Source organism: Ascidiella aspersa, chromosome 5, assembly GCF_963924565.1.
Source record: "Ascidiella aspersa chromosome 5, kaAscAspe10.2, whole genome shotgun sequence".
NCBI classification, from domain to species: domain Eukaryota; kingdom Metazoa; phylum Chordata; class Ascidiacea; order Phlebobranchia; family Ascidiidae; genus Ascidiella; species Ascidiella aspersa.
The window spans coordinates 27,595,962-27,620,519 of NC_139451.1; the positions used below are offsets into that span (position 1 = coordinate 27,595,962).

The 24,558-nt window shown below is 36.5% G+C and overlaps 2 protein-coding genes across 3 annotated transcripts; one reads left to right on the forward strand and one right to left on the reverse strand.

Annotated features, from left to right (window-relative positions):
* Positions 1–1,300: 1,300 nt before the first annotated feature.
* LOC146145734 (uncharacterized) lies at positions 1,301–8,939 on the forward strand. 2 transcript variants are annotated; one of them, XM_083390269.1, is made up of 5 exons: positions 1,301–1,449; positions 1,520–1,730; positions 5,515–5,657; positions 6,788–6,842; positions 8,015–8,939. In XM_083390269.1, the coding sequence occupies exons 2-5, from the start codon at positions 1,535–1,537 to the stop codon at positions 8,176–8,178; spliced, it is 558 nt and encodes a 185-aa protein (XP_083246395.1). In that variant the 5' UTR covers positions 1,301–1,449; positions 1,520–1,534; the 3' UTR covers positions 8,179–8,939. The 2 variants fall into 2 exon arrangements, with proteins under 2 accessions (XP_083246395.1, XP_083246394.1); XM_083390268.1 differs by having other exon boundaries at positions 1,302–1,730.
* A 1,475-nt stretch (positions 8,940–10,414) lies between these two features.
* LOC146145735 (solute carrier family 2, facilitated glucose transporter member 5-like) lies at positions 10,415–20,393 on the reverse strand. The gene is made up of 10 exons (XM_083389638.1): positions 18,985–20,393; positions 17,456–17,587; positions 16,255–16,522; positions 15,431–15,552; positions 14,459–14,629; positions 14,050–14,147; positions 13,232–13,403; positions 12,681–12,844; positions 11,782–11,926; positions 10,415–11,145 (listed from the first exon to the last, which is right to left on the reverse strand). The coding sequence occupies exons 1-10, from the start codon at positions 19,009–19,011 to the stop codon at positions 11,017–11,019; spliced, it is 1,428 nt and encodes a 475-aa protein (XP_083245764.1). The 5' UTR covers positions 19,012–20,393; the 3' UTR covers positions 10,415–11,016.
* Positions 20,394–24,558: the final 4,165 nt, after the last annotated feature.

The following is a 24,558-nucleotide window of genomic DNA, read 5'->3' on the forward strand; positions in this document are numbered from 1 at the left end:
CACAGAAAGGCCTATGTAGAAGCTTAACAAAGCAACTATATTTATTTACAAGTGTAGGTCAACCGTATTTGCAAAATGTCCAGGTCGCATAAAATAGTTTACTCATAGCGAATCTATTTTTGTGCCACCTACAGTCTACACTTCGTCAGAAACCTTTGACGTAATTTGATCTCACGTGTTAGTCAAATGCTAACCCATAAGTTTTCCTGTATAAACAATTTGTTAACCGTAGTTCTATAGTTGAGGCCTCTTTACTTCCAATAAGCAATAGTTGTTTTTCGTTGTTTGGCTGCGTATTTAAGGATGCCTTATAATATAGCATCGAAGCAAATGTGCTAAGACGTTCGTTTTATGGAAGTTTTCCGTTACTACGTTTATTAACGGCTTCGAACGGACGCAGTTGTTTTATTCAGTAGTTTTTTAGGGTATAAACCACATTAAGCTTTCGGTAAGTCTAGAACAGGGGTTCTTAAACTGGGGTCCATAGACCCCTTAGGGGTCCGTGAACTAGTTTTAGGGGGTCCGTGAAGGCCAAATTGAAATATTGGTGTAGGCCTATATTTAGGAAGTACCGGTAATCAATTTTTCTAAGAGAAGAGTTTAATTAAAAATAAAACGTTTTTGCACTGAATGTCTCTATTTCTATTCTCCTTTTCATATTTTGTGGACTGAAAACTGCAGATTTCTACAGTCTATTTGTATAACGACGTCAAATTATGACGTCAATTTTTTAATTTCTTGCTTACCGTGGTCCACGCGAAGCAAAAAACCAATTTAGGGGTCCGCGGCGAAAAAAGTTAAAGAACCCCTGGTCTAGAACTTGAAATAACCATTATTGTTATTTATATGTCACAGATCTTTAAACAAGGTCGAACGATAATAGCGTAACCGAAACGCGAAACCTTTCAGTGTTACTAAAACGCCCCTACATGTTGTTAAAATTATATATTGAATTCTTACACAAAAGCACACTTATTACATAAAATTGTTGTGAAACAGTAAAAACACATGAATAGCATTTTTGTTTGAAAATCACAGTAAATTCGGGGAAACTGCTTGACCACTACAATAAAATTGAAGAATACAGAATTCCTATAAAACATCGCATAATAAATAAGCAAAAAACAATTGTCTGCTGCAAGCAACTTTAAACAAAAGAACAAAATAAAACAATATGTTGGGTACACTATGCACTGATCTGTACTGTAGCTTGATAATGAATTGCAAAGCCGAAAAATTCGAGTAGATCGACAGCATCTGATTAATTCATATTAGGCCTACCTTCAGATAACACAAGTTCTTGTCGAGACTCAAAATGATGTCGATGTACTCGACCCTTTTTAGCTTTCGAATTCATTATAATAAAACAATGTCTTTTTTTGAAATAAATGTTGCTAAGAATTTCTTATTTGTTGTAGGCTACATACTGCAAAGTATAGGTTACTTCAGGTTTGCTTAAAGTTTTGAATTTAACTTCGTTTATTCCGAGTTTAAAAACGTGGAAAAAACAATTTTTTAGCCTGTTGAATTTGCGATGAATCACGACTACGATGACGTGTACATCGGTGACGTAGAGGCGGCCGCGAGTTCGCCGGGCGAGTTTCGCAACGACGCTTTTGACGACGAATTCCTGGATGACGTCACCAATGATGACGTATTCGAGGCACAGCGTGGGCCAGTCGACGACCCGCCGCCCAAGTACAAAGCTATCGGGCAAGCGTCGAGAAGAGGTTTGTGCGAATTAAATGAAAACTTAAGCTTCGAACCACTTAAGTTAAGTAAAGTCGAAAGACGAAAAGCGTACTTAAGTAGCACTGTTGGAATGACAAAGACTTAAGTGAGGAGAGATTTGGGCGAATAAAATGAAAACTTAAGCTTCGCAGCAGATATTGGCAGTGTTATAATGACTTAAGTCAAAGACTTAAGGGCGCTTAAGTGGCAGTTTTGAAATGACAAAGACTAGACTGAGATGAGGTTTGGGCAATTTTAATAAAAAGTTGAGCTTCGCAGCAGATATTGGCAGTGTGTTGAAATAGCAAAGACTTTGGGCGATTGGGCTTTTGGATTATTGGGCAAATGAGTCCCATTCAAGTTATGCTTAAAGCAAGTCAACTACAAGTCAAGTCCTTGTTATAATAAAGCGTTAAACTATAAAAATTGGTAAACTCCAAAAACTAACAAAAACGCAACGTATAGCAGGCAATTGTCTTATGTACAAAAGTTATAACAAATAACCAAATTGTATAAAGATTTGCTTAAATGAAAACTTAAGCTTCGCAGCAGATATTGGCATGTAATGACGTCACACACTGAAATGTACTTAAGTAAGACCATTGGCCGCTGTATGTTGCGTTTTTGTTATGTTTTGATTAAGTTATCGCTCATAATCGAATAGGTTTACCAATTTTTATAGTTTAACGATATATTTTTATAGAAAGGACTTGATTTGTAGTTAATTCCTTGCTTTAATTCTGACTTGAATGGAACTTGACTTAGGCAACTGATGACTTGGACTGAGACTTGACTTGTCATTTATTCAAAAAGACTTGCCCTGAACTAATTTTACCAAAAAAGATGATAGGGACTTATGTCATTTAAAAAAAATGACTTGTTTACAACACTATGTAGATTGTAAACTGAAGCATATGCTAGGGCGGATCCAAGGAAAGGGGTCTTCCGCCCACTAAAAACATACAATAAGGCGTATAAAGCATCTTATTGGGAATTGTCTATATTTCTACAATCTAGAGTAGACCAATGGCATAATGAAACAAAATAAGCATAATAGCCAAGCGTGAATTCGTAGGAATAAGGCATAATCTAATCAAAATAAGATCGAAATGACCAAAATGACATTTAAATAACCGTTAGAGGGTAAGGGATGATGGGCGCCGCTTTTTTGACACAGAAAAGTTTGCCTTGTTTAAGGTTAGAACTTGGGTTATGTTTGAGTGATGAAACTAAGGGGTGGAGTTAGTTATGACATCGTTCTGGCCGTTTAGGTCTTATTTGTGTTTTTATTTGCGTCGGCCAAACATTTTGTCATTAATATGCCTACGAAATACGAAATAAAACAAAGCAATTCCAATGTGTTACTTTTATGCAAGTTTGTAGTTTAGTGGGCGTAGACACAAACATACTTCCATACGTCGCTAATGAATCACACTATGACGTAGCAATACAAGCTTTCATCGTTAGATTAGAATAACACGTTGAAAAAGGTTTATTGATTGATTCGATGAAATAACCGCTAAATGTGGCGCAATATCAGTAAGCCTGTTTATATGCACCTTTCTCAGGCAGATTAGATTAAGGTTCAAGCCGGCTTGAAAAGTAATCCGTTCCAGCGTCATAATTACATGGCGCGAAATTCAAGCCAGCTTGAGTGTACAAACTGCACTGATATGCATTATTACGTAATATTCCAGTAAACCTCAAAAGAAGGTTATAAGATGTACCAAACATTAATGAAAACTGTATTTGGCGCTGGCCTAGAATCCTACCACAGCGTTGAGACAATTATTAAAGCAAAGTACAATATTTGGGTGAGGGTGGGCCAACTATTACTATTTAAACCTACCCAAACCCGCATCCTAACCCAAATAATGTTATATGTTGTGGATTGTAGACCAGCGCCTATGTCACAAATTAGTATCTGATTCTAACGAGTGCATGTAATGTTCTTTCCTTATGCGCTAAACTTGTTTTGTTTACGACTAGCCGTTCGTGTTACGTCATAATGCCCCAAAAGTGGCGTGATGTTTACTGCGTTAAAGCAGGTCATTCAACATCAAACAATTCCGGCCGTCAGCGAAACGAACAGATTAAGCGGAGAACGGATTGAAAACCACTCCTTTTGTCAGATTAGGAAACGAGAGAACTTAATTCATTCCAGCGCCAAAACGAGAGAGAATGAATTAACGAATCAGATTCGAATCCGGCTTAAACGTGCATATAAACGGGCTTACTGTTGTGTATCATATAAAAATACCTAATTGAAGCAAGAAATGGCCGTTAAAGATTAACATGGGGTGAAATACCAGTGTTGTAAACAAGTCCTTTTGAAATGAATTAAGTCCCAGTCAAGTTATTTGTAAAATAACTTAAGTCCAAGTCAAGTCTTTTCAAATAAATAACAAGTCAAGTCCCAGTCCAAGACATCAGTTGCGCAAGTCAAGTCATAATTAAACCAAGTCAACTTCAAGTCACGTCCTTGTCATCAAAATAAAACGTTAAACTATTAGAATTTTAACTCGATGATTATGAACAATAACTGAACTAAAAATCAAGGAAAAGGGGACATAGAGCAAGCAATTTGGTTTTATGTGCAAAAATTTGGACAAATAGCTCAATTTTATTAAAAAAAATACTTAAAGAAAAGTCATTTGTTCAAAAGACTTAAGTCAAGTAAAGTCATTTGTCCGAAAGACTTAAGTCAAGTCAAGTCATTTTGCCCAAATGACTTAAGTCAAGTCAAGTCATTTAAAAACAGTGACTTAAGTGCACTTAAGTCAAGTCATTGACTTAAGTCATTACAACACTGTGAAATACATTCATTTTACAGAATTGCTATTCAACGTTTATTTTTTTGGATTTAAACTGATCATTCATATGTTGTTAAATATTGCAAGCCTTTACTGCTAACCTGTGCTAAAAGTAGACCACAAGTAAAAAAGTGTAGGCTAGCATTCTAAAAGCCGCTTATAGAAACATGACTCGCGGCCCTGTGCGTAGCTATATTGCGTTTGACGTATTAGACAATGCTGCGACACAGAAGTACGTCATTTACGGAAATACTTGAACCACTGGAAGCTTTCCTTGTTTGGAATAATAGGCTACCAGTTTCATATCATTGTATGCATGGTCAAACAAAGTGACACATCTTTAAAAATGAAACGAACGGATAAAGTTTGTTCACTTTTGTATACGCTTTTGTATGGGTATCGAAACTAGACTAATTTTATCAAGGCATTGCGGGATATTGGCTGATACTGATTTTTTATTGCTATGATAAAATAATGGAATCGTTTTTATTTCACTCCACAAAACGTTGGCTTGTATGGACGCTTTTTTAGGGGTTTAAGATATGCATTGAAGTATATAACACGTGCATATTTCGTGTTGAGCCATTCCCGATCGAACGTAAATGCGGAATGTTGCCTTGGTGCAACATCAATTCCTGTATAATTCTTCAATCAAATGAGATTGAATTCGAATTTTGTGACTTGTTTAGATTTAAAACGACTTGACTTGGTAAAAAAATAATTAGAACATTTAATCTTTTAGTAAATATATAAAACCATATACCGTTTAACATAATAGATTTTATTGGCTTTGTTTGGTTTTCTATATTTATTTAGGTATGGTAACCCTTTATTAATTTTTAAATATGTTAATGTATTTATTTTCATTTAAATAAAAGCTTTACCCAATTTTTGTAAAATGGCAACCTGCGCCTATTTTTTTTTCTATTTTTTCTACGAAATCACCAACAATACAGATATTTTCTCACAGATTACCCGGCAAGGAGTTACACGATCAACGAAGAGAAAGGCCACACTTCGTGCTGTGTTTTCTCCATGACCTTTGCTCTCGTTCTATCTGTTCTTCTATTTGTCGCGGCTGTGGCACTGTTTATCATAGGAAGCACTTACATGGTAACTAAGCAAAATGACTTGCATTGGCGTAGTTTAAAAGGGAACACACCATAAGACCTGAAAAGCAAAAATACCAGAAAAAAGACACAAAACCGTAGTATTAAGACCAACGACGTATAATACAGTGAAATACGCAGTCAATATGCAGTACAGAATAAGATTGAAATCGTCTGAATAAGACTTACATCTGCCCGTCCTAAGTTCATCCGAATAGGGCATATGGCCAAAATACCGCCTGAAAGTGCAGATAAAGGGTATGGAACGATCGATGGCCGTCGGTCTGGCATCGGCCACTTTGGTGGCGAACTTTGGACGCCCTAATTCAACCGGTGCCGTTAGGGTGCCGCTATTTTGGAACCGGATTTTTGGTTCTGTTTGGGGTTATTGGTTTGTAACGGGTGGGGTTAGAAAGTGGATAAGGGTTGAAATTATTAGGGGAGCGTGGTGGGTTTGGGGTTAGGCAAAGTTTTTTCAGGCCTGATTCTGACAATTTGGGTCTTTCTCCGATGGATTTAGGACTTATTCCGATTTGCACGGTAGTAGCCTACGACTATAGGTATTAGTCCTATTTTCGTCTTATTCCGAACTGTGCTTTATTCCGCCGTTGATGTTGTTCTTATCTTTTAGGCTTATGGCCGGAGTCCGTTAAAAAGCTGTAAATTGGATGTCACGGTTTATTTGTTATTTGACCCAATATTTGTGAAAAGCCTTGTTCAGGTTTAAAAACGGTTTTGGTTGTGTTTCGACCTTGGACCAACATCATTTAATTATTTTATATTTGGATCCCTGTAAAAGTCATGTTTACAGTATGCACTAAGACAACGATATAAATATGGTCATTAGCCATAGGGTTTAGTTTCTGTAATTTTTGCCAATATAGCCATTTAAATCCAAGTAAAACCCAATTAAAACTACATTAAACTGGTGAAGTGAGGAGAAGATGTAATGATATCAAAAATAATATAATTTAATTGATAAATATAATCTATGTGTTTCTTGTAGGCTATCAGTTCTGTGTCTTAATTTAAGGTCTACATATTTACATAGGGTTTATAGACAGATTAACACTAAAATGCTACATCAGGGTTACTTTCATACAACATTTTCTAACATTAACATATTTTCGATAGGGTCGTCAAATTCCGCTGAACGTCACTGCAAATGCAACGTCGACTATTTGGCCAGGTAAGCGTAAATACAAGCTTAAATTGCTGTGTTGATTTTTTCACACTGTTCTTTTCCTAAAATGTTATATATAGTTATAGGGGCCGAAAATGTAGTGGAAACAGTTTAACTTTGACTTTATATCTTAAGACAGTGTTTCTGAACCCGCTATCGCGACTTTAAATTGAATCGCCGTTTAATGCTTAAAATTAAATACCTGTTTCTGTTTTTAGAAACCTAAAACTGGGCTATTTTTATTTCCTTAACCTTTTTTCGCGGTTGCCCAAATACTAAAGTTAAAGTTAAATCAACAACTTAAAATTAACGCGTTGATGTAATACAGGGATGTCCAACATTTTATTATAGTGGGCCGCATTGACACTTGAAATAATTTAATGGGCCGCAGAATCTATTAAGACGGGCCTTTAGAGTTATATATATATATATATTTACCTATACTATACTATTAGTGCGCCCCTAAAAGCTGACTGGTACATTTTAATTAGGCTAATATTGAAGGTTTAAAATACTACTTGGGAGTGAAAATGACTAGCGGGCCGCACAAAAATTTCAGGCGGGCCGCAATGTGGCCCGCGGGCCGCAGGTTGGACATCCCTGATACAATAAGTCGTTGTCAGCCATGGCTTTGTAGAGGCGGTAAATTGCGATTTTCAGCGATGTTTTTTTTGTATTTTAAAGTTTCTGAAACGCAAAGCATCGTCAATCAGATGTTGTAAATAAAAAAAGGTTTATTCGACAAAATTTTCCCTACTTTTGTCTAACTACAACCTCCAGCCATTACAATAAGGTTTATTCGAAACGTTCAAAATGTTCCCTACTTTTGAATACAGTTAGGTCGCCGACTGCAGTACAGTTTAACATTGTTAGATTTTTAGAGATTGGTTCTCACCAAGATTTCTCAGAAATTTAGGAAAATTTATGACGCAAAGCGGAGACATGACTTGAATTAAGTTATTTCGAACTTATGATTGTCCAAAGTCTTACGTTTTGTTCACTTGAGCTTAAAAAAAGCTCAATGAAAATAATTTGGTCGGCAATGCGTTGCTGTTATGCTTATACGCGTAGTATTTTGGTATCTGGAGCAAAAAGGTTGAGAAACACTTTCTTGATGTCAAGTTACGACGATGCTGTGAGGCTAGAATTTAGTACAAATATGCTTATATTCAATCTAGATCACACCAAGAGTACTTCATTTCTTCCGACCTCAACCGAAGAAGACACCACTTATTATGACCCCACGGCTCTAACAGAAGAAGACACCACGTATCATGACACCACGGCTCCAAATAGCCAGTCGCTTAACTCCACTACCGCCGTTTATGACGTCACAACGTGAATGTTAAGCAATCAATGGTTCAGATGCTGCGAACACATTTTGCTTTTTATGAAAGTGTTTTAGTAAGAACGCCAGACGTATAGATTGTCATTGTTTTGTGACAGGGGACACTAAACTGCAGTAGTCGGTCTGGATTAGACGTTCTATAGCCTAGAATAGATAAATAAGAATATTATCTGACATAGTAGCCACATTGCGGAAGTTTCAATTGCAACCACCATATTAGTTTCGTTGCTGCAGTCTATACCCATTAATTCGAACAAGGGATCTACAACATGAAATTTTCTATAGCCACAAATTTTTTTCGAGCCATTTTGTCTTGGGAACCCATTTTGGTTCACTAAAAGCGGTCACAAATTAACGTTTTTTCCCATTCGCGACCCACCGGCATGAAGTTAACAAACGCTGCACTATAGTAGTGTCTTTGTATGCCCTTACTACAGAGAGTAAATACCTGCTCAATAAAAACACTCCCGTAATTTCCTAATTCAAATATTTACGTAATATGGTTTTGGCCTATATTTGTTTTTCAATGTTTTTTTAAATATACGTTTAGTTAGCTGTTGCTTGGTTACAAGAAAGACCTTTTTAGGTAAAATTGGTGAAACTGTAACTAAAATTGGTGACCCCTGCTCTTTTTATATAACTATTTTTTATTGTGAATGTAGCGTATTTCTTACACTGTGTCGATCGATAAAAACATGTTTTTATATTTTGTCGAAAAAGCTCTTACGTTGTTGCGTGTATTTTCGTTTTAATTCCAAGAGTTATTGAAACGCCGGCCCATGTTCCAATAATGTTTTCGTATTATTGTACTGCAAAGGCAGGCAACCATTGCGGTGTGTTAATTTATTTGAACGGTTTCTGTGCAACAGTCGTGGTAGGTTGTTAAACACCTTGAAACACAGGTCACGCAATAAGGGGCAAAAATTCTGGCTGAATAAAAAGTCATTCAGGGGGTTCTTTTTATTCCTATACCTGTTGCGCCCTACCGCGACTTGTGTATTGGGCCCGACGCCTAACCCCATGCAGTTGCCCGGAAACCGCGAGTGATTTTATTGGTTGGCGTAGGTTTCTGACTAGATATGCTACCTGTCAAAACCATAATCATGACACGGCATAAAAACGAGAAAGTTACAAGTCATATTTGGCCATTTAAGATTGGCCGGAACTTTGTAAACATGGCTATAGGCACTGTTTTATGCAACAGCGGGTCATTCTAAGCCCAATTTGCGGCGACAGTAAGACGCCAGCAACACAGGTGGCTTGTTGGTGGTCAAATATCAAGTTTGAAAGGTGACGAATGGACGCACGTTTTCCGGTGTCCTATGCTTTGCGTTTTGGGAAAGCTCAGTTGGAATATGACATACAAATGCTTCACACGAACCAAATTGAAACCAATTAAGCTAAAGAAACAAAAGTTTTTTTTTTGAGTAGGCCTCACAAGGAAACGTAATAAATAATATAAATTTTTTCGTTGCATTACAGCTGACAATACGGACGTTGCTAAGAGTGCGACATGAAGTTTGTGCTATGTCTATCGTGAAACAACTCTGAAGGTCTACTTAAGAAAACAGTATTATACTTTGGCCCCTTCGATAATATTGCGCTCGCAATTGCAGTTTTGAGTTAAAAGAATAATTTTTATGTTGAGATTCGAACTCGCGCCTGTGGGTATAGCATTTCGCCCTATGATGCACACACACACAGTCACACAAGCATAAAAAATGGCGGCAAACTTGTGCAACGAAATGGCACAAAGGGTTGAAAGACCAACTGAATAATGCTAACAGCGCGTAACGGACAATTGACTGTAATCAGTAATTAGGGATGTCCGATAGTATTAGATCGGAAACGATAAACGATATCATTTAATATTGTTAGTACTAGTTAGATTCTAGGGTGGTATCGGTGCCGATCCGATGCTAGATTGATATATGAATTCCAGCCATTTGCGATTCAACTCACGTAGATTTCTCAAAAAAAGTAAGTTCTTAACCGCAGTTAAGAAAACGTCGTAACGCTGAAGCAATGCATTGCCTAATAATTAATCAAGAAAAATAAACTTTTTGTTAATTGTTTCTCTTTTGGTTGTTTGGGCATAGGTCTGACGTCATGTGCTATCCAAACCAAACTTTCTGTCCCAAATATCGGGTATAGGTGTAAATATCTGGCAAGAGTTTTTCTACACATTTAAACATGTGTCGGATGTTATACCTAAAGCAGAAATACACCTTCACAACTTGCAAAAAGGTGAAATTGCCGATTTTAAAGCAGATTTGAATTTAATAGGTGCAATACTATGAACAACAAACGAAAATACACAAAGGAAAATAGACACTAAAAAGCCAAAAAAACATAGAAAATAGTATTAATAAACATAGACCTAAGCATGAACACTAATAGCAGTAATAAGATGAATGACGAAAGAGCAATATAAATGACAAATGCTTTGCAGATTAACTTAAAACAAAACAAGTTATTAATATTATTATAACAGTAGCTTCTAACCCTTTTTTATTGCGACAAACCGTATAATCCTAAGTATTTAAGGTTATAGGAACACATAGTCTACTATTTTGATAGGTGAACGAGCGTTCCAGAGATTTTTCGCCACAAGCTTTGTAAAATACTGCTTGCAATTACTTTCATTTTTGCCGCAGTTATATTGAAAGACAAAGGCATATACTTGTATTATAGGTTTAAGCAGCTAAGATATTTTCAAAATCAACTTGTGCATCTTCGCTTTTGCCAGATTAAAGTTTGGCGTAGAGTTTATTTCATGATTATCAAAGCGGTTGTTGAATACATAAAGACGTTTATCAAGAACTTGGCAATTCATTTAAAGTGAGCTTGAATTTCATCCTGTGTTTTTCCCTTTGTTTCTGGGAGAAAAGCCAGTTGGAATATAAGATACAAGATTGTGCACCCAAGCCAAATGGTCATCGAGTAAGCTCCCAATGATATCTGAATAAAAGAAAACCGTTTTTTCTAATTTCACGGGGAAAGGTGGCCACGGATTTCCCAACTTGTTCCCATTACATATTTTACTGAAAAAAAAGTTTCCTTCACAGTGATAACCCTAGTGGTAGAGATGCATAATCGTGCTTAAAACTTAGCTCATAAATTATAACTTGATATGTGAACATAAATCATAATAACTCTTACGACATGTGTACCAGAGTGTGGATATACATTTATATCGATAGTACACCGAAAGCCATCTCAAACTTACCGAATCTGTCGATCAATTATGTAAGCAGGGCAGGTTAGAAAAGCAACTGGTCTGCAGTGAGGTTCGAACTCACGAACTTCGGCCGTAGTGGGACCGTCGCTTTACGAACTGAGCTATACAGGCTCAGGAGCGAGTCGAGAACCAACCATACGCCAATGCTGTTAGTACAAGCAACTTCACATTGACAGGAGTCTACAGTATACGATATCTGCGATGGATTTCGATGTACTGATGATACGTAAGCCGTAATCATTAGTCAAAAACAGCTTTAGAAGGGCTAGATCACAGTTGCTAACATACATATTGTGTGCATCCAATATTGAATAGATATCGATATTATGCAACTTAAAGTAAAAGGTCTAGCAAACCTGCAAATATGGAGGTACAAAACCGACCAGCCATGACAAAGGCCAAAGTACGAAAGCGCCCAATCCAAACGCAGTGGGGCGTGTCGGTTCGGTTGTGACGTCACCGATTAGCACGAGGGTGGCGAGATGAATTCCGCCGTAAAGCCTGCACAAAACGCAAAGTTTGGAATCAATAAAAGGCAGATTGGAAAAGTTCTGAAAAGACCTTTAACGTTGTGGCGTTTGTTGCTTCAATGTGTTTGACATTTACGTTGAATAGAGTGAATCGACTCAAGTTCGTTTAATAGACAAATATTAGACTAGACTTAAGTAACCTTGGGGAAACGTAACTTGACCTTAACTCATGATTTTTTGTTCAACAAAAGGGGAAAGCGTTTGTTAGAAGCGCCTATAGATGTTTCTACAAATTATTCGCACGTTGATAAAATTGAAATATGGTTACTCAAAAGAAAAATGGAATCTAATAGGTTAATGTAAATGGCCGTTTAATATCATTAACAAAAATGTTTTCCCCTTTTTTCTGACTATAATGCCTCAGATCATTTGATTTGTAAAAAAAAAAAAAAAAACTAGTGAATGCCACCATATATTATGTGCACCACAAATCCATCGCAGATTCACCGAACCTGTCGATCAATGATGTGAAGTCAGGACAGGCTAGAAAAAACAACTAGCCTGCAGGGGGGTTTGAACTCACGAACTCATTCCATACCGGGACCGTCGCTCTACCAACTGAGCTGCACGGGCTCAGAGGAGTGCCGACTAGATAAAACTGCAGGCTATTTGTTTTTCTAGCCTGCCCGGCATAACCATTTTTTAGGAATAAACCGGCGGGCCAATTAAACCGGCAGGCCGTAGTTTGTTGACACCTTGTTTGAAACTTATTAGTTTATATTCACCCGACAAGATAAGTTGCTGTGGCCACGATGGCGACAATCGGCATGACGTTGGGAGTAAGATGAAAAGTTGCTTGGCTGATCACGAATGTCGTGAGCGCAATGATGATCGTGATAGACGCACCGATGTTCAACTTGTACGCGCCGAACCGCTTAACCAAGTAAATCTGAAAAAAAAAAATTTTGTTCGACTGTCAGAGGTTTGAAGTAAGCATGAAAAAAATAGGGATGACGTCACTTTACGTGAAAACGTTACGCAAAAAGTTACGTCGTAATTTTACTTAAAAACGTGAATATTTTTATATAACAAAGACTCTAAAGACTCTCCTACATACAAAGAAATGTGTTTGTATACTTTTAGTCGGTCAAACGTTCTTTTAACTTGCTACGATGAGAATCACGGTACATCCAGGGTAAACTTATTTTAACAAAATGGGAAAAGATACACTTAAAACATATTTTAGAAGGAGAGAGAGTTTTGTGGCATTTACGTAAGGCAAAAGTACAATTTTGGGGGTTAGCGCTTTACTAAATACGCAAACTGCAAATCATACCCCGATAAGACCCGCAAGAAATTGCAAGAAAAAGACTCCGATCGTGCAGTAAGTGACGTTTTCCTGTGATATACCGGCTTGCAGAAACACAAGGTCGGTGTAGAAAACAAAGTTGTTGACTCCGCTCAGCATAAAACCGGCGTAAATGACACACACGGCGATCAGCTGGTTTCTGTACAAAGAGTGGAAGAAACAAAAAACAATTGTTTTAAACATGGGGCAGATTCAGCAGTGGGGAAGTTTGGCCATGACCCTCCAAAACTGAATGTTTTGCCAATTATAACTACGTGAGTACGATGTTTTGGCACTTCGATTGACCCAAAGGCGCCGTGTGTCTCATTGCACAAACGATAATTAAAATTTTGGAAAGCAAATATCAGGACGTATTTTATTGCTTTGCTCAAATGAATTTGCATTGAAAGCAATATTTCTCCAGCCTGGAACAAAATAACCCATCTGTGTAGTTTTTTAAGACTACTTCGTAATGACGTCACGCTTTGATGTAACTTAGTGACGTAATGCTACCGTTTGAAAAATTCATAACCCATTTGAAAGTGAAAATTTTTACCGGGTATATGTTGCAAACTCTGCTTCCCCATAATCGCATCACAAGTAGGCGCAATGCTCAAAACAGAAAGCGAGTCATTATTCGTCTTTAAAAAAAAAGTGAAATTAAGTACTTTGTTTCTATTTAGTAGTATCGCGACGCCTTTGCTTAAGCCTGAGCTTCATCGCGCACATATCTCGGTTTCTTTCTTTCTACGAAAATGCGAATTACTAGTTTGTTTGAGAAGAATGTATCCAAAGCAGAAACAAACCTGTACTGCTTGGTTGTCAGCATTTCCTTAATTCCAACAATGGTGGTTGTCGAATTCACTTCAGTCTCAATGTCCAACATTTCTTGTTTAAGTCCACCCTTGAATTTTGAACATATGGGGATGATTTTTTAGTTATCCTATAAGTAACCAAACGCAAATATTTAAAGATGCGTTTAAAAAGTTGATATGGAACATGGATCAAATTGTTTTAAACAAATTAATTCAAAAGTATTTAATTTTGTTTTATCAGAAGGATGTTTTAGCATTTTTCTACTAAATGGCAAAATAGCACTTCTTCCTATTTAAATGTTATCAACACAAAAATTGTTTACTTTTAACCATAACATTTCAACAGTCACCGTTTTAACGCCCCTCTAAGTTGTTTAAAGTATCTCCAGTGCAAACTTACGTCGTTTCCCTTCCTTAGTTTCCTCAGCGCCTCCATTGCTTCTTCTTGCCTTTCTTCTCGGATCAAGTAGTAAGGTGATTCTGGGATCCATATGCTGAAGACGAGATATATCACTGAGGGAATTGCTCCAATGCCCAGGAGTATCGGCCACCTGTCGATATTTCCCAGTGCCTGCATTTGTTTCAAGTTGGTTAAGTCAATTTACAATAAATGAAACTGACTGAGGTAGTGCAAAGTGTTCTGTTGTTATGAGAGTGTAATTTGTGAACGTATGAATAGTACACCGGAAGCCTTCAACAGATTAACCGAATCAGTCGATCCAGAAGCAAGCAAGGCAGCCTAGAAAAACTAACTAGTCGGCCGTGAGGTTCGAAGTCACGACGTCCTGCCATACCTGGGCCGTCGCTCTACTAACGGAGCTAGACAGATTCAGAGAAGAGCAAAGCAAAAAATAACCATAAGATCAATGATTCGGTTAGTCTATCAACAGTATACTATGTAGGCCGTTAAAGTTAATCATAAAACGACCATGAAGTGCTAGACCACAGTTGTTGTACACGTATGCGTATGAGTATGTACCGTTTCAACGTATTAATAGTAATAATAGAAAGCTTTCTATAGTATTTATGAACCGAGTAAAGGTCCCCTTTTTGCTTTTAAAGTGGCTAACTTGGAAATTTTTATCGCTTTATTAATTACAGCAGGGGTTCCCAACCTTTAATTATGTCAAATGATTGTTCTTGATAGATATGAACTGCTGTTTTATATCTTAATCTACAAAATGCTAGTTGTAAGATAAAAATATGATTGGTTCAAATTAGTTGTTCTGCAAGAAGTGGTACGCGTGGCAGTACAGAGCGTCCAAGTGGTACGCGATCGTAAAAAGATGGGATCCCCTGAATTACAGTAAAATAAAACAAGCCTCATAGGAATCATTAGGCACTTTAATGGCATCTCGTGAAACCATATTACCTTGGGATGTGCAATTGCAGGAGCAAATAGCAGTCCAACGGTAATGGCAACTGCCGCACTGCTTTGCCACATTGCTCTTTTGCTTGGAGCGCTCATTTCAACCATCAGCATCGGAATCAAAGCTGTTAGACAATGTTTTGGTGATTAGTTCACATGTAATACGACATTACGACACGAATAACAACCTAAACTTTTACTGTTGGAGAGTTGCACCAGTTACATCAGGAAACAATACGTCGATTTTGTGAACTAAAATGGTAAATGGAATTTCTGTATTGACGTAAGTATTAATGCATTTCATCAACTATTTTTTTTTCTATAGAGCAGTTTACGTATACGCATGTGCAGTACAATGTTTTGAAACTGATAAGGCCACAAACTCTAAATTGGTAAGGTGGAATGGCATATTGTAGAATATTTTCCAATCATGTATTGTTGGTAGACGAGATGTATGACATCCCTATAAGTGTGTTGCTGTATATCCGCCTTAATTTAGTTACGTAAATGGGTGAAATAAAGGCATCGTCGTAGCGGGACTCGACGAAATCGAAGTTTTGGCAGAAGTTAGACTCGGGTTAATTTTAACTGACTCAACAGCCCTTCTTAGTGCCACAAAACGCTTCTAAAGTAATACGAACAAAAGGTTTAGTTATCCATGCCGTATAATGCTTTAAAACTTAAAGAGATTTGGTTCAATCTCACAATCCGTAGGCCCCTCATGACATTCTAAACATGGCACAGATGTAAACGTAAATGTAGGTGTAAAAACAGAGCCATGAAATATCAAAAATCTGAATTATATGAAAAAAGTTGAAAAAGCTCACCGTAATAAATCCCAATTGGTATTCCGGTCACAAATCTCCCAATGATCATGACTTCATATGATTTCGTGAGCCCACCCACCAATGCCATGAGAAGCAGGCCGACGATGTTGATGACGTGAGACAGCTGGAGGTAATGCTTTCGAGAGAAGATCGTCAGAAAGAACTTTGAAGTGATACCGCCGACGAAACCACCAGCGACCAATATTGAAATTGAGAGGGTTAGAAGGGCCAACCATGTATCTTCTGTAAGATGTTTTCCGTATCTGGACTTTAGTAGATGAAAGTGTTGCAAATAAGCCATTTTGACATAAATTAAGACCAGTTAAGTCATTTAAATATTTATTAAATTAAAGTCCAGTATTTTGTAAAAATACCAAGTAATGTCCCAGTCAAGTCATCAGTTGCCCAAGTCAAGTACCAGTCATTATTAAAGCAAGTCAAAAGTCAAACCATTGACATAAAAATAAAACTTTAAACTAATATAATTGGTAATATCGTTCGATTATGTGAAATAAATAAGCAGAAAATAATCAAAACGCAATATACTAAAAAAAAATTGTTTTAGGAGTAAAAGTTGCCAAAAAAATAATAATTTCAACCCGAGTTATTTGACAAAATGACTACAGTGCAAGAAGTCATTTTATCACAAGGATTTAGTCAAGTTAGGTCACTTTTTCCAAAAGATGTAAGTCACGTTAAGTAAAGTGGTTTGAAAACAGTAATATAAGTTCACTTAAGTCAAGTCATTGGCTTAATTCATTGCAGCATTGGTAGATGGAGATATAAAACGTACTTTTAATGAAAATAGTAATTAAATTGAAATTAAATAACCTTGTAACGAACAAAGGAAATCTCGACCTACTAACGTTTAAAATATCACATGGTTACCTTTTAATTAGATACTTTATTCCTGTGTGTCTACAGTAATTACGTCATTTGCTATCGGATCGGATGTTGGTACGTTTGCCCAAAGTGTCATGTATCCGGTGTCGGAATAATATACCAAGAATTGGACATATTAACATTGCATTATTACAACAAAATGTAAAGGTAAATATAGGCTGTTTTTTTCTAAAATTGTAGGTTCATGTCATGTTTTCTTAAGTGTCGAGAGGTGTCGATAGTTCACGTACAGATTTTTTTCTGTTTCTTCAATGTTCTTTTTGATATTTGAATCGATTATCACTGGCTTGTTACTTACAGTGTGGGTTTCGTTGTACATCTGGTTGAGTGCCGGAATGACGGGTCCAAGAACGCCGAAATGAAAACCCGCCACAAAAAATGCAAATCCTCCAGAACACAGAAGACAAATCGATCCAAAGAGAGAATTTTTCTGTGAAAATGAAGATTGAAATTCATATTCGTCGTTTTTCGACGCCAGCTAAAATCATCGTACTTACTCTTTCTACACTTATAGTTACTGAATGCAAGTTAGTTCTTTTGATTTGCAGAAGTTGGAACTGACACAAGCAGTTTACGTTCGAAATAACATCGAAATGCTACGTGTTTGGCTCAAGAAATGATTTATGTACTGATTCTGCCTTCGAGTATAAGCATTTTCGGTTGCTACGACATTTCTTTCTCATTAGTCATTAGATATATTTTTGGAATAAAGTATAAGACAAATGAGTAATTGCATGAGCCACGTTTTAAGTTTGTTAGCACTGTATTTTTTCCTCTTTTTTCTTGCTAATACGTGTTTAAACCATTGAATAAAGCCAAAATTATTTTTTATGGAAAATTAGGGGCTGCAGCAACTCTAATCCTTATTAAACTCTATTTAAGTTTAGACTACAACTTTATATATCCTTTTATGGGAACAAAAGAGCATCTAATGAGTTAAAAGTGATGTTTTTTAAATAGCTTTAACAGGCAACACATACTTTAAAAATATTACTCGCTCGCATAGGTGTTTGGGCAAAATAAAGCTGGATTGACGAAAATTGTTTAAGTGAAGTATGACATAGTTTACCCTTGAACACGTGAAATTGTTCAGCTTGAATTTAATATTAAAATAGTTTACTGAATAAACATAAATGATGTTGCTAATGTTAACAAAAATGTATTTGACAAAAATGCATAGGTGACTTTCAAATGTATAGGTGACTTTTATAAGTTAGGACTTTACTCGTAACAAATCATTCCAATTAAAACATTTGACCTCAAGGAAATACTGCTGCCAGGCGCGAAACTTGCAAGGCTTTCTGTTCTGCAAAACGCTGTGTTTTTGCAGACCAACTACAAAGACCACTGCATCAATGTAGGATAAACTTGTAAGCAGTAATTAGGGCGCTGGTCTAGAATCCTACCACAGCGTTAAAACAATTACTAAAGCAACGCACAATATTTGGGTTAGTTATGGTGTCAGTTAGTGTTTGGGTGGGGATGGGTCAAGTATTATTATTTGATAATGACATGCTTAACCCACCCAAACCCAAGCGCTAACCCGCAGCCTTACCCAAAAAATGTTCGTTGTGGTAAGATTCTAGACCAGCGCCGTAATTGAAACCCAAGATAAATGCGAGTAAATGCCTGACAAGGCTGATTGACTGAGGGAAAGCGAACTGCTTCTAAATGCTGTATCCTAGACTTCAAAGAAGTTTGCCGTTCGCGCGGCCTAACTTGAAACAGCGTCGTAATCTCTCAAACAATAAATGGTTTACAATGCATAATATTCTTAGTTTTACCTTAGGTTTCATTTAGAAACATCTAAACCTAATATTTACTTACGATTTCCGTTTCTTTAGAGTCCTCCATTTTGTTTCGGAAAGCGTGCCTACATGCAACCTAAATTATTGTCTAGAAAGATACTGTCTACAGTCAATCAAGTGGAATGCAAGTTATAAACAACATGTTATCGAAATTTTAAACTAAACCGCCTTTCTAACGCTTACTAAAGTTTATCTAATTTGTTTTGTAGCTTAATAATGATGTGCAAAGCAAAAGAGTTTCAGTAAATCGTCATCATCTTGATTAGGACGTTTTGATGCGAACTTGTATCATCTTCAGTTAATGTGACGTTATAATCAAGATGATGTCGATCTACCTAAACGGCTTTGCAATTCATTATCAAGCTACATTACAGATCCGTGCATAGTGTACCCTATAACTTGTTATGTTTTTTTTAGTTTAGCAAAATATTAGTCTATATAATCAAAATTTATAGGTTGATTTACTTAACAATTGTTTCAAGTGCCTTTTCATGAAATGCTACGAAGCTGGCGGACTTCAAGCAGTTTAGTGAATTTAATAAATTTCTTTGTATATTCGGCGAACAATGATACGACGGACCCGGCCGAAGTTCGCGAATTGGCCTGAAGAACAAATAGAGCCCAACCTCCAACTCAAATAAATACAAAGAATAGCTGCAAATCTAAGTTGTGCGGAGTCATTCGACGGTCGACAGAAAATTACTAAATATGTTATTCGAACCGACATTTGCAGTAATGTCGGTTTAACCCTGTTTAGACGTTTGAGTTCATGTGGTGTATGGATGCGGAATTAATTCGGAATTTTGTAAAATGTCTAATAAACTGTCAGTGTTGGAAACAAGTCATTTTGATATGACTTAAGTCCAAGTCAAGTCATTTGAAAAAATAACTTAAGTCCAAGTCAAGTTGTTTCAAATAAATTACAAGCCAAGTTCCAGTCAAGTCATAATTATACCAAGTCAATTATAAGTCACATCATTGTCATAAAATTAAACGTTAAACTACTTAAATTGGTAAACTAGCTTGATTATGAGCAAAACCCATATAGCAAGCAAATTGTTTTATGTAAAAAATTAGGATATATAACCCAAGTTTCATAAAAATATATTTTTCATTAAAAAAGTCTGGTCAAGTCATTTTTCCCAAATGAATCAAGTCAAGTCAAGTCATTTGAAAAAAGTATATTAAGTGCACTTGAGTCAAGTCATTGACTTAAGTCATACAACACAATTGTTAATCAAATTCCATTAAACGCTTGACTAAACAACATGTTGATTTTATAACATTGCACGAAAAACTCGTTATTGAGTTATATATTTTAGATTTAGCTTGCAAAACAAGGATGATTAAGGTATTGACTACAAGCCGAGACAACGACCTTTTCACCCTTTTCCTTCTGATAACTAAATTGTATCAAAATCTACATTTTTACAAAATATGTAACTGGGATTATTTACACAATTCTGTTCTGAACAATAAATACATTTTCTATTATTTAAACAACTGTGAGTTATGGCTTATGAAATACGAGCATGCTGTATACATTCTGCATTGACATGCTGCGTTACGGTGACCGCTAAAATAGAATAGCGCGAGCTTTTATTACTTCAACGCATAAGAAAAAACGATTTTTTCTAGACGCCCGGTTTCTTGCACAATCTTCGATAACGTCTGTAGTCTTGCTAAACAAACTTTCTTTGCAATTCGATCTGGCAATGCAAATAAGGCACAGACGGTGTGTATGCTTGGCGGTGCCTTTTGTACTAACGACGTGTTGCATTAGTGAGTTTCATGACATGACCAAGTTCGTTTTTATTTTGATGTGGAGATTGTTAACTTAAGGAAGCGCATCGTGTTCAATTTGATAGTGCGCAATCGCAATTTTAAGAAATTATTAGAAAGTTTCTATGATCACATAAACAAGGTGCCTTTAACGTCACGTGGTTTGTTTGCACTGAAGCAACCAATGACATTTTACAGTATGTTACAATTAATCTACTTTGCTTATTTGATTCATTATATACCCCATGTAAAGCGGTTTTGATTAAACTTGCAGCCAAATCAATGTTATACATTTGTACATTGCTTCTAATATTTAGTCCCTTTGGAAAACGTGATAATTACCAATAATATTGGAAAAAAATATATCATATTGCTGATATTAATAGTTGCACTTAACTTTGATTCAAACTAAGGCGACGTTTGTAGATATGTTATAAGGTGAAATGATAATATGGCACCCGTGATTTGATTCATAAGCGATTCTATCATATTTTTGAAAAATTAGTCAGCAATAAGATTTAAGAAACTGTTTGTGACATGCCAATGCTTAAGACATCAGGAACAAAAACAAACTATTGCTGCTAGACATCTTGAATGTCTGAATCGACTAATTTTTAGCAGCGACGTGGTCGCCATTTGTTTTATGAGTCGAAACCGGCAAAAGCTCAAATTACGAAAACACCAGGGACTGCTCAACTCGCCAAATAACCTTTGAGCTGACGCTGAAAAAACATCAAAGCCGTGTTGATAAAGCAAAGGCACCCGAACCTACTACATATCGGTTACAAGGAGAAATAGCAATATATTGGCCGGCGGTTATTTGCCTGTTTGCTGTGGAAGTCCCAAGAAGCAACCATCAGATGTTGTCTCGAGAGGGTTGTGCTGTTGTGACATGTGTACCTCTAACAATTTGGGACTCCTGATATATTTTGGCCATACCTTCTAGTTGTTTTTTTAATCGCTTGCAAATGTGTATTACGCAGGCCTTTCGCATTCGTTTACCTATTGTACGTAAAATGAGAAATTGAAAAAGCGAGAAACGAAAAAAAAATTGTTAGGAGTGCATTGATTTAAAATAATAAAAACGCAAAAAAGTTTTGAGTCGAATATTAAAAAAAGGTCGAATAACAACATTTTTTTTCGTGCGGTGCCTTTTGTAGTGTTCGATGGCGGTTTGGAAAACACTGGTTTGGGCTGAGAAATTCGATAGTGGACAAAAACACTTGTTGTGTTGAATTTGCAAAGGCCGTGGAGCGAAGCGGCAAGAGAAAATATTCGTTTGACGTAAATGTTACCTTTTCTCCTGTTAAGATTGCCACCAATTCGTTATGCTGTATCGATAAACACAAGGTTTGCAGAATTTGCAACGTCGACCTACTTCCTGAGTGGTAAAAATCGCAGTAAACATTAACTTTAACTGTCGATAGGAAACGCTGAAAACGACAAATACTGAACTATTATTCACCTCAGCAAGTTCAAAAATTTTTGTTTTTAGATCATTGTACCGCAAGATGGGCTGCTGTATTCTTGTTTGTTGTATTCAGCTTGGAATTGCTAAACTTATGAAATTATGAGTGTTACAAGTGGAACAAAAAAAACAAAACAAATATTTAAAGCAGTGATCCAACTCATAATAAAACAATACGAAATAATAGATTGCTTGTACAATATACACCGGTGAAAAATCACTAGGGAAGTATGCAGCTCGAAATTACGTCGGCTAATATCTCCAGGAGTAAACAAGATATCGAACAGAAGTTTTTAAATATTAAAATTCACATTTATGAATATTAAAATCGTATACGTGCAAATGTAACTCCCAATATTAAGTAAAAATTTCTTATTATCCGTAAATGACCTAAAGTTGGGGCGCTACCTTGGGGATGTTTAAAATAGTTTTAAGGAGCCAATGAAGGTCTCATCGAAATATTAGTATTTAGAAAAGAGAACGATTTGTTTAACTAAACATATTAAACGCATCGGCCCTTTTACTTGAATGTGTTTTTTTATTTCAGTTTCACACTTTTGAACCGAAAGCAGCAGATTGCTTAAGTGGGTATGTTGTGTGACGTCAATTTTGAGGTCATCGGTACGAATTGCGTTCTTCTCTGCAACTGTGACGAAGCCATTCTTGTGAAACAATCGTTTGCACAAAGCGCTGTTTCGAAATCGAGCGTGGCATTGTGACGCAACAACACGTTTGTAGATTGCGTGAATTCAACCAATCAGTTTTATAAAGAAGTTTACTTTCTGTGATTCAAGTAAATGTGGAATGTGGGTGAATATTTTCTGGTTCTTTTAAATCACTCCCACTCTGTTTCCACTTTGTAGAACTTTTCTTAAAATTTAGGTTGGTAATCTGTGTTATAATAATTTACCGTACAGCAGCTATTGAACAGCATCCAATCGCGCCTACAGAGTACAGACGAACAAAAAGCAAGCAGCAGCAATTTCCATAGGAGGCCCCTACTTTCTACAAAATCAAAAATCGTTTTAAGGGTCGGCGTGAAGAAAAATTCAACTACCCCTAAAATAACTCATTCAATGAAACATATGTACACACATATGTGTGTTAACAACTGAAATCTATCCCTTCTGAAGCTGCTTTTTGACCAACGATTACGGCTTTCATATCATCAGTACACTCAAAGCCATTGCAGATTCACCGAATCCCGGCTTGACCGAAGGTCGTGAGTTCGAACCTCACTACAGGCTAGTTGTTTTTCTAGCCTGCTCTGCTTGCATCATTGATCGACAGATTCGGTGAGTCTGCGATGGCTTCAATTGTACCCCTAAAATAAAGAATAGTTTGAGCAAAAAAGTGTCATCAATATGTTTCTATATGTGACATATTTTTAATTTACAAAAACTTAAGTAGGCTAGTCGATTTTCAATGTTTTTCATGTCACTAGTCAATAAATGCCGCGTTGCTGCGAATATTAAATAAACGTACAAAAGTAAATAAACGTAGTTTAAAATCAAACAAAATCGTAATTTTTTTCGCATGACACTAAATGAAGAAACGACAATTTATCGAATGGCAGATTAGTGCTCTTTCAAAAAAATCGTAACCTCAGCAATTGGGATGATTTTCATTTCAATTTTATTTAATTAAAAAAAAACTCCCGCAACTCATTACCGCTCTCTCCCGGAAAGTTGTTATATCCATCTTGATAAAAAAAAAATCGTTTTTTGCTTTTATTGATTCGGTGTTTACCTTTAAGGGGTATGTTTGGAGCCCAGTTTATTTTTGTTGTTGCTAGGTTAAGTAAATCGAATAAAATGGCCGACAGCAGAGCTTCGCTGTGGGCGTCGGTCACGGATCAGTGGACTTTGGTGACGTATAATATGGGCGTAATGTTCGACAGGGTAAAATTAGTGCGGTTATGTACGTCCCATACTTGACGCTTTAACCCAATACCGATGCCCGATACATTGAGCAAAAAGAATCGCAGTGTGATTCGATATTAAATGACATCATAGCTATGCTTAAAACAATAATAAATAAGGTAAATTTTCCCATTTATTAGGCCAAAACGTGCTTAGACGTTAGGAAGTTTAGCTATCCCCAGTTAATACACTTTAAAAAAAAAACGAGTTTCACATTATAATCACTGCCCTTTCGGTACACTATGCACGGATCTGTAATGTAGCTTAATAATAAATTTCAAAGCCAAAAAGGTCGAGTAGATCGACAGCATCTTGATTAAGACGTTTCGATACGAACTTGTATCATCTTCAGTTAGTGTGGCTGATAAGTGATGCTTTGATTTGCTTTTCAGCCACACTAACTGAAGATGATAAAAGTTCG

Excerpts from the sequence above, each read along its gene's own strand:
- LOC146145734 (XM_083390269.1), top strand. The coding sequence starts at position 1,535 with ATGAATCACGACTACGATGACGTGTACATCGGTGACGTAGAGGCGGCC. Across the intron at positions 1,731-5,514 it reads CGGGCAAGCGTCGAGAAGAG|ATTACCCGGCAAGGAGTTAC; the intron begins GTTTGTGCGAAT and ends ATTTTCTCACAG. Across the intron at positions 6,843-8,014 it reads AACGTCGACTATTTGGCCAG|ATCACACCAAGAGTACTTCA; the intron begins GTAAGCGTAAAT and ends TATTCAATCTAG.
- LOC146145735 (XM_083389638.1), bottom strand. The coding sequence starts at position 19,011 with ATGGAGGACTCTAAAGAAACGGAAATC. Across the intron at positions 17,588-18,984 it reads ACTCTAAAGAAACGGAAATC|AAAAATTCTCTCTTTGGATC; the intron begins GTAAGTAAATAT and ends TCATTTTCACAG. Across the intron at positions 11,146-11,781 it reads TTGTACCTCCATATTTGCAG|ATATCATTGGGAGCTTACTC; the intron begins GTTTGCTAGACC and ends TCTTTTATTCAG.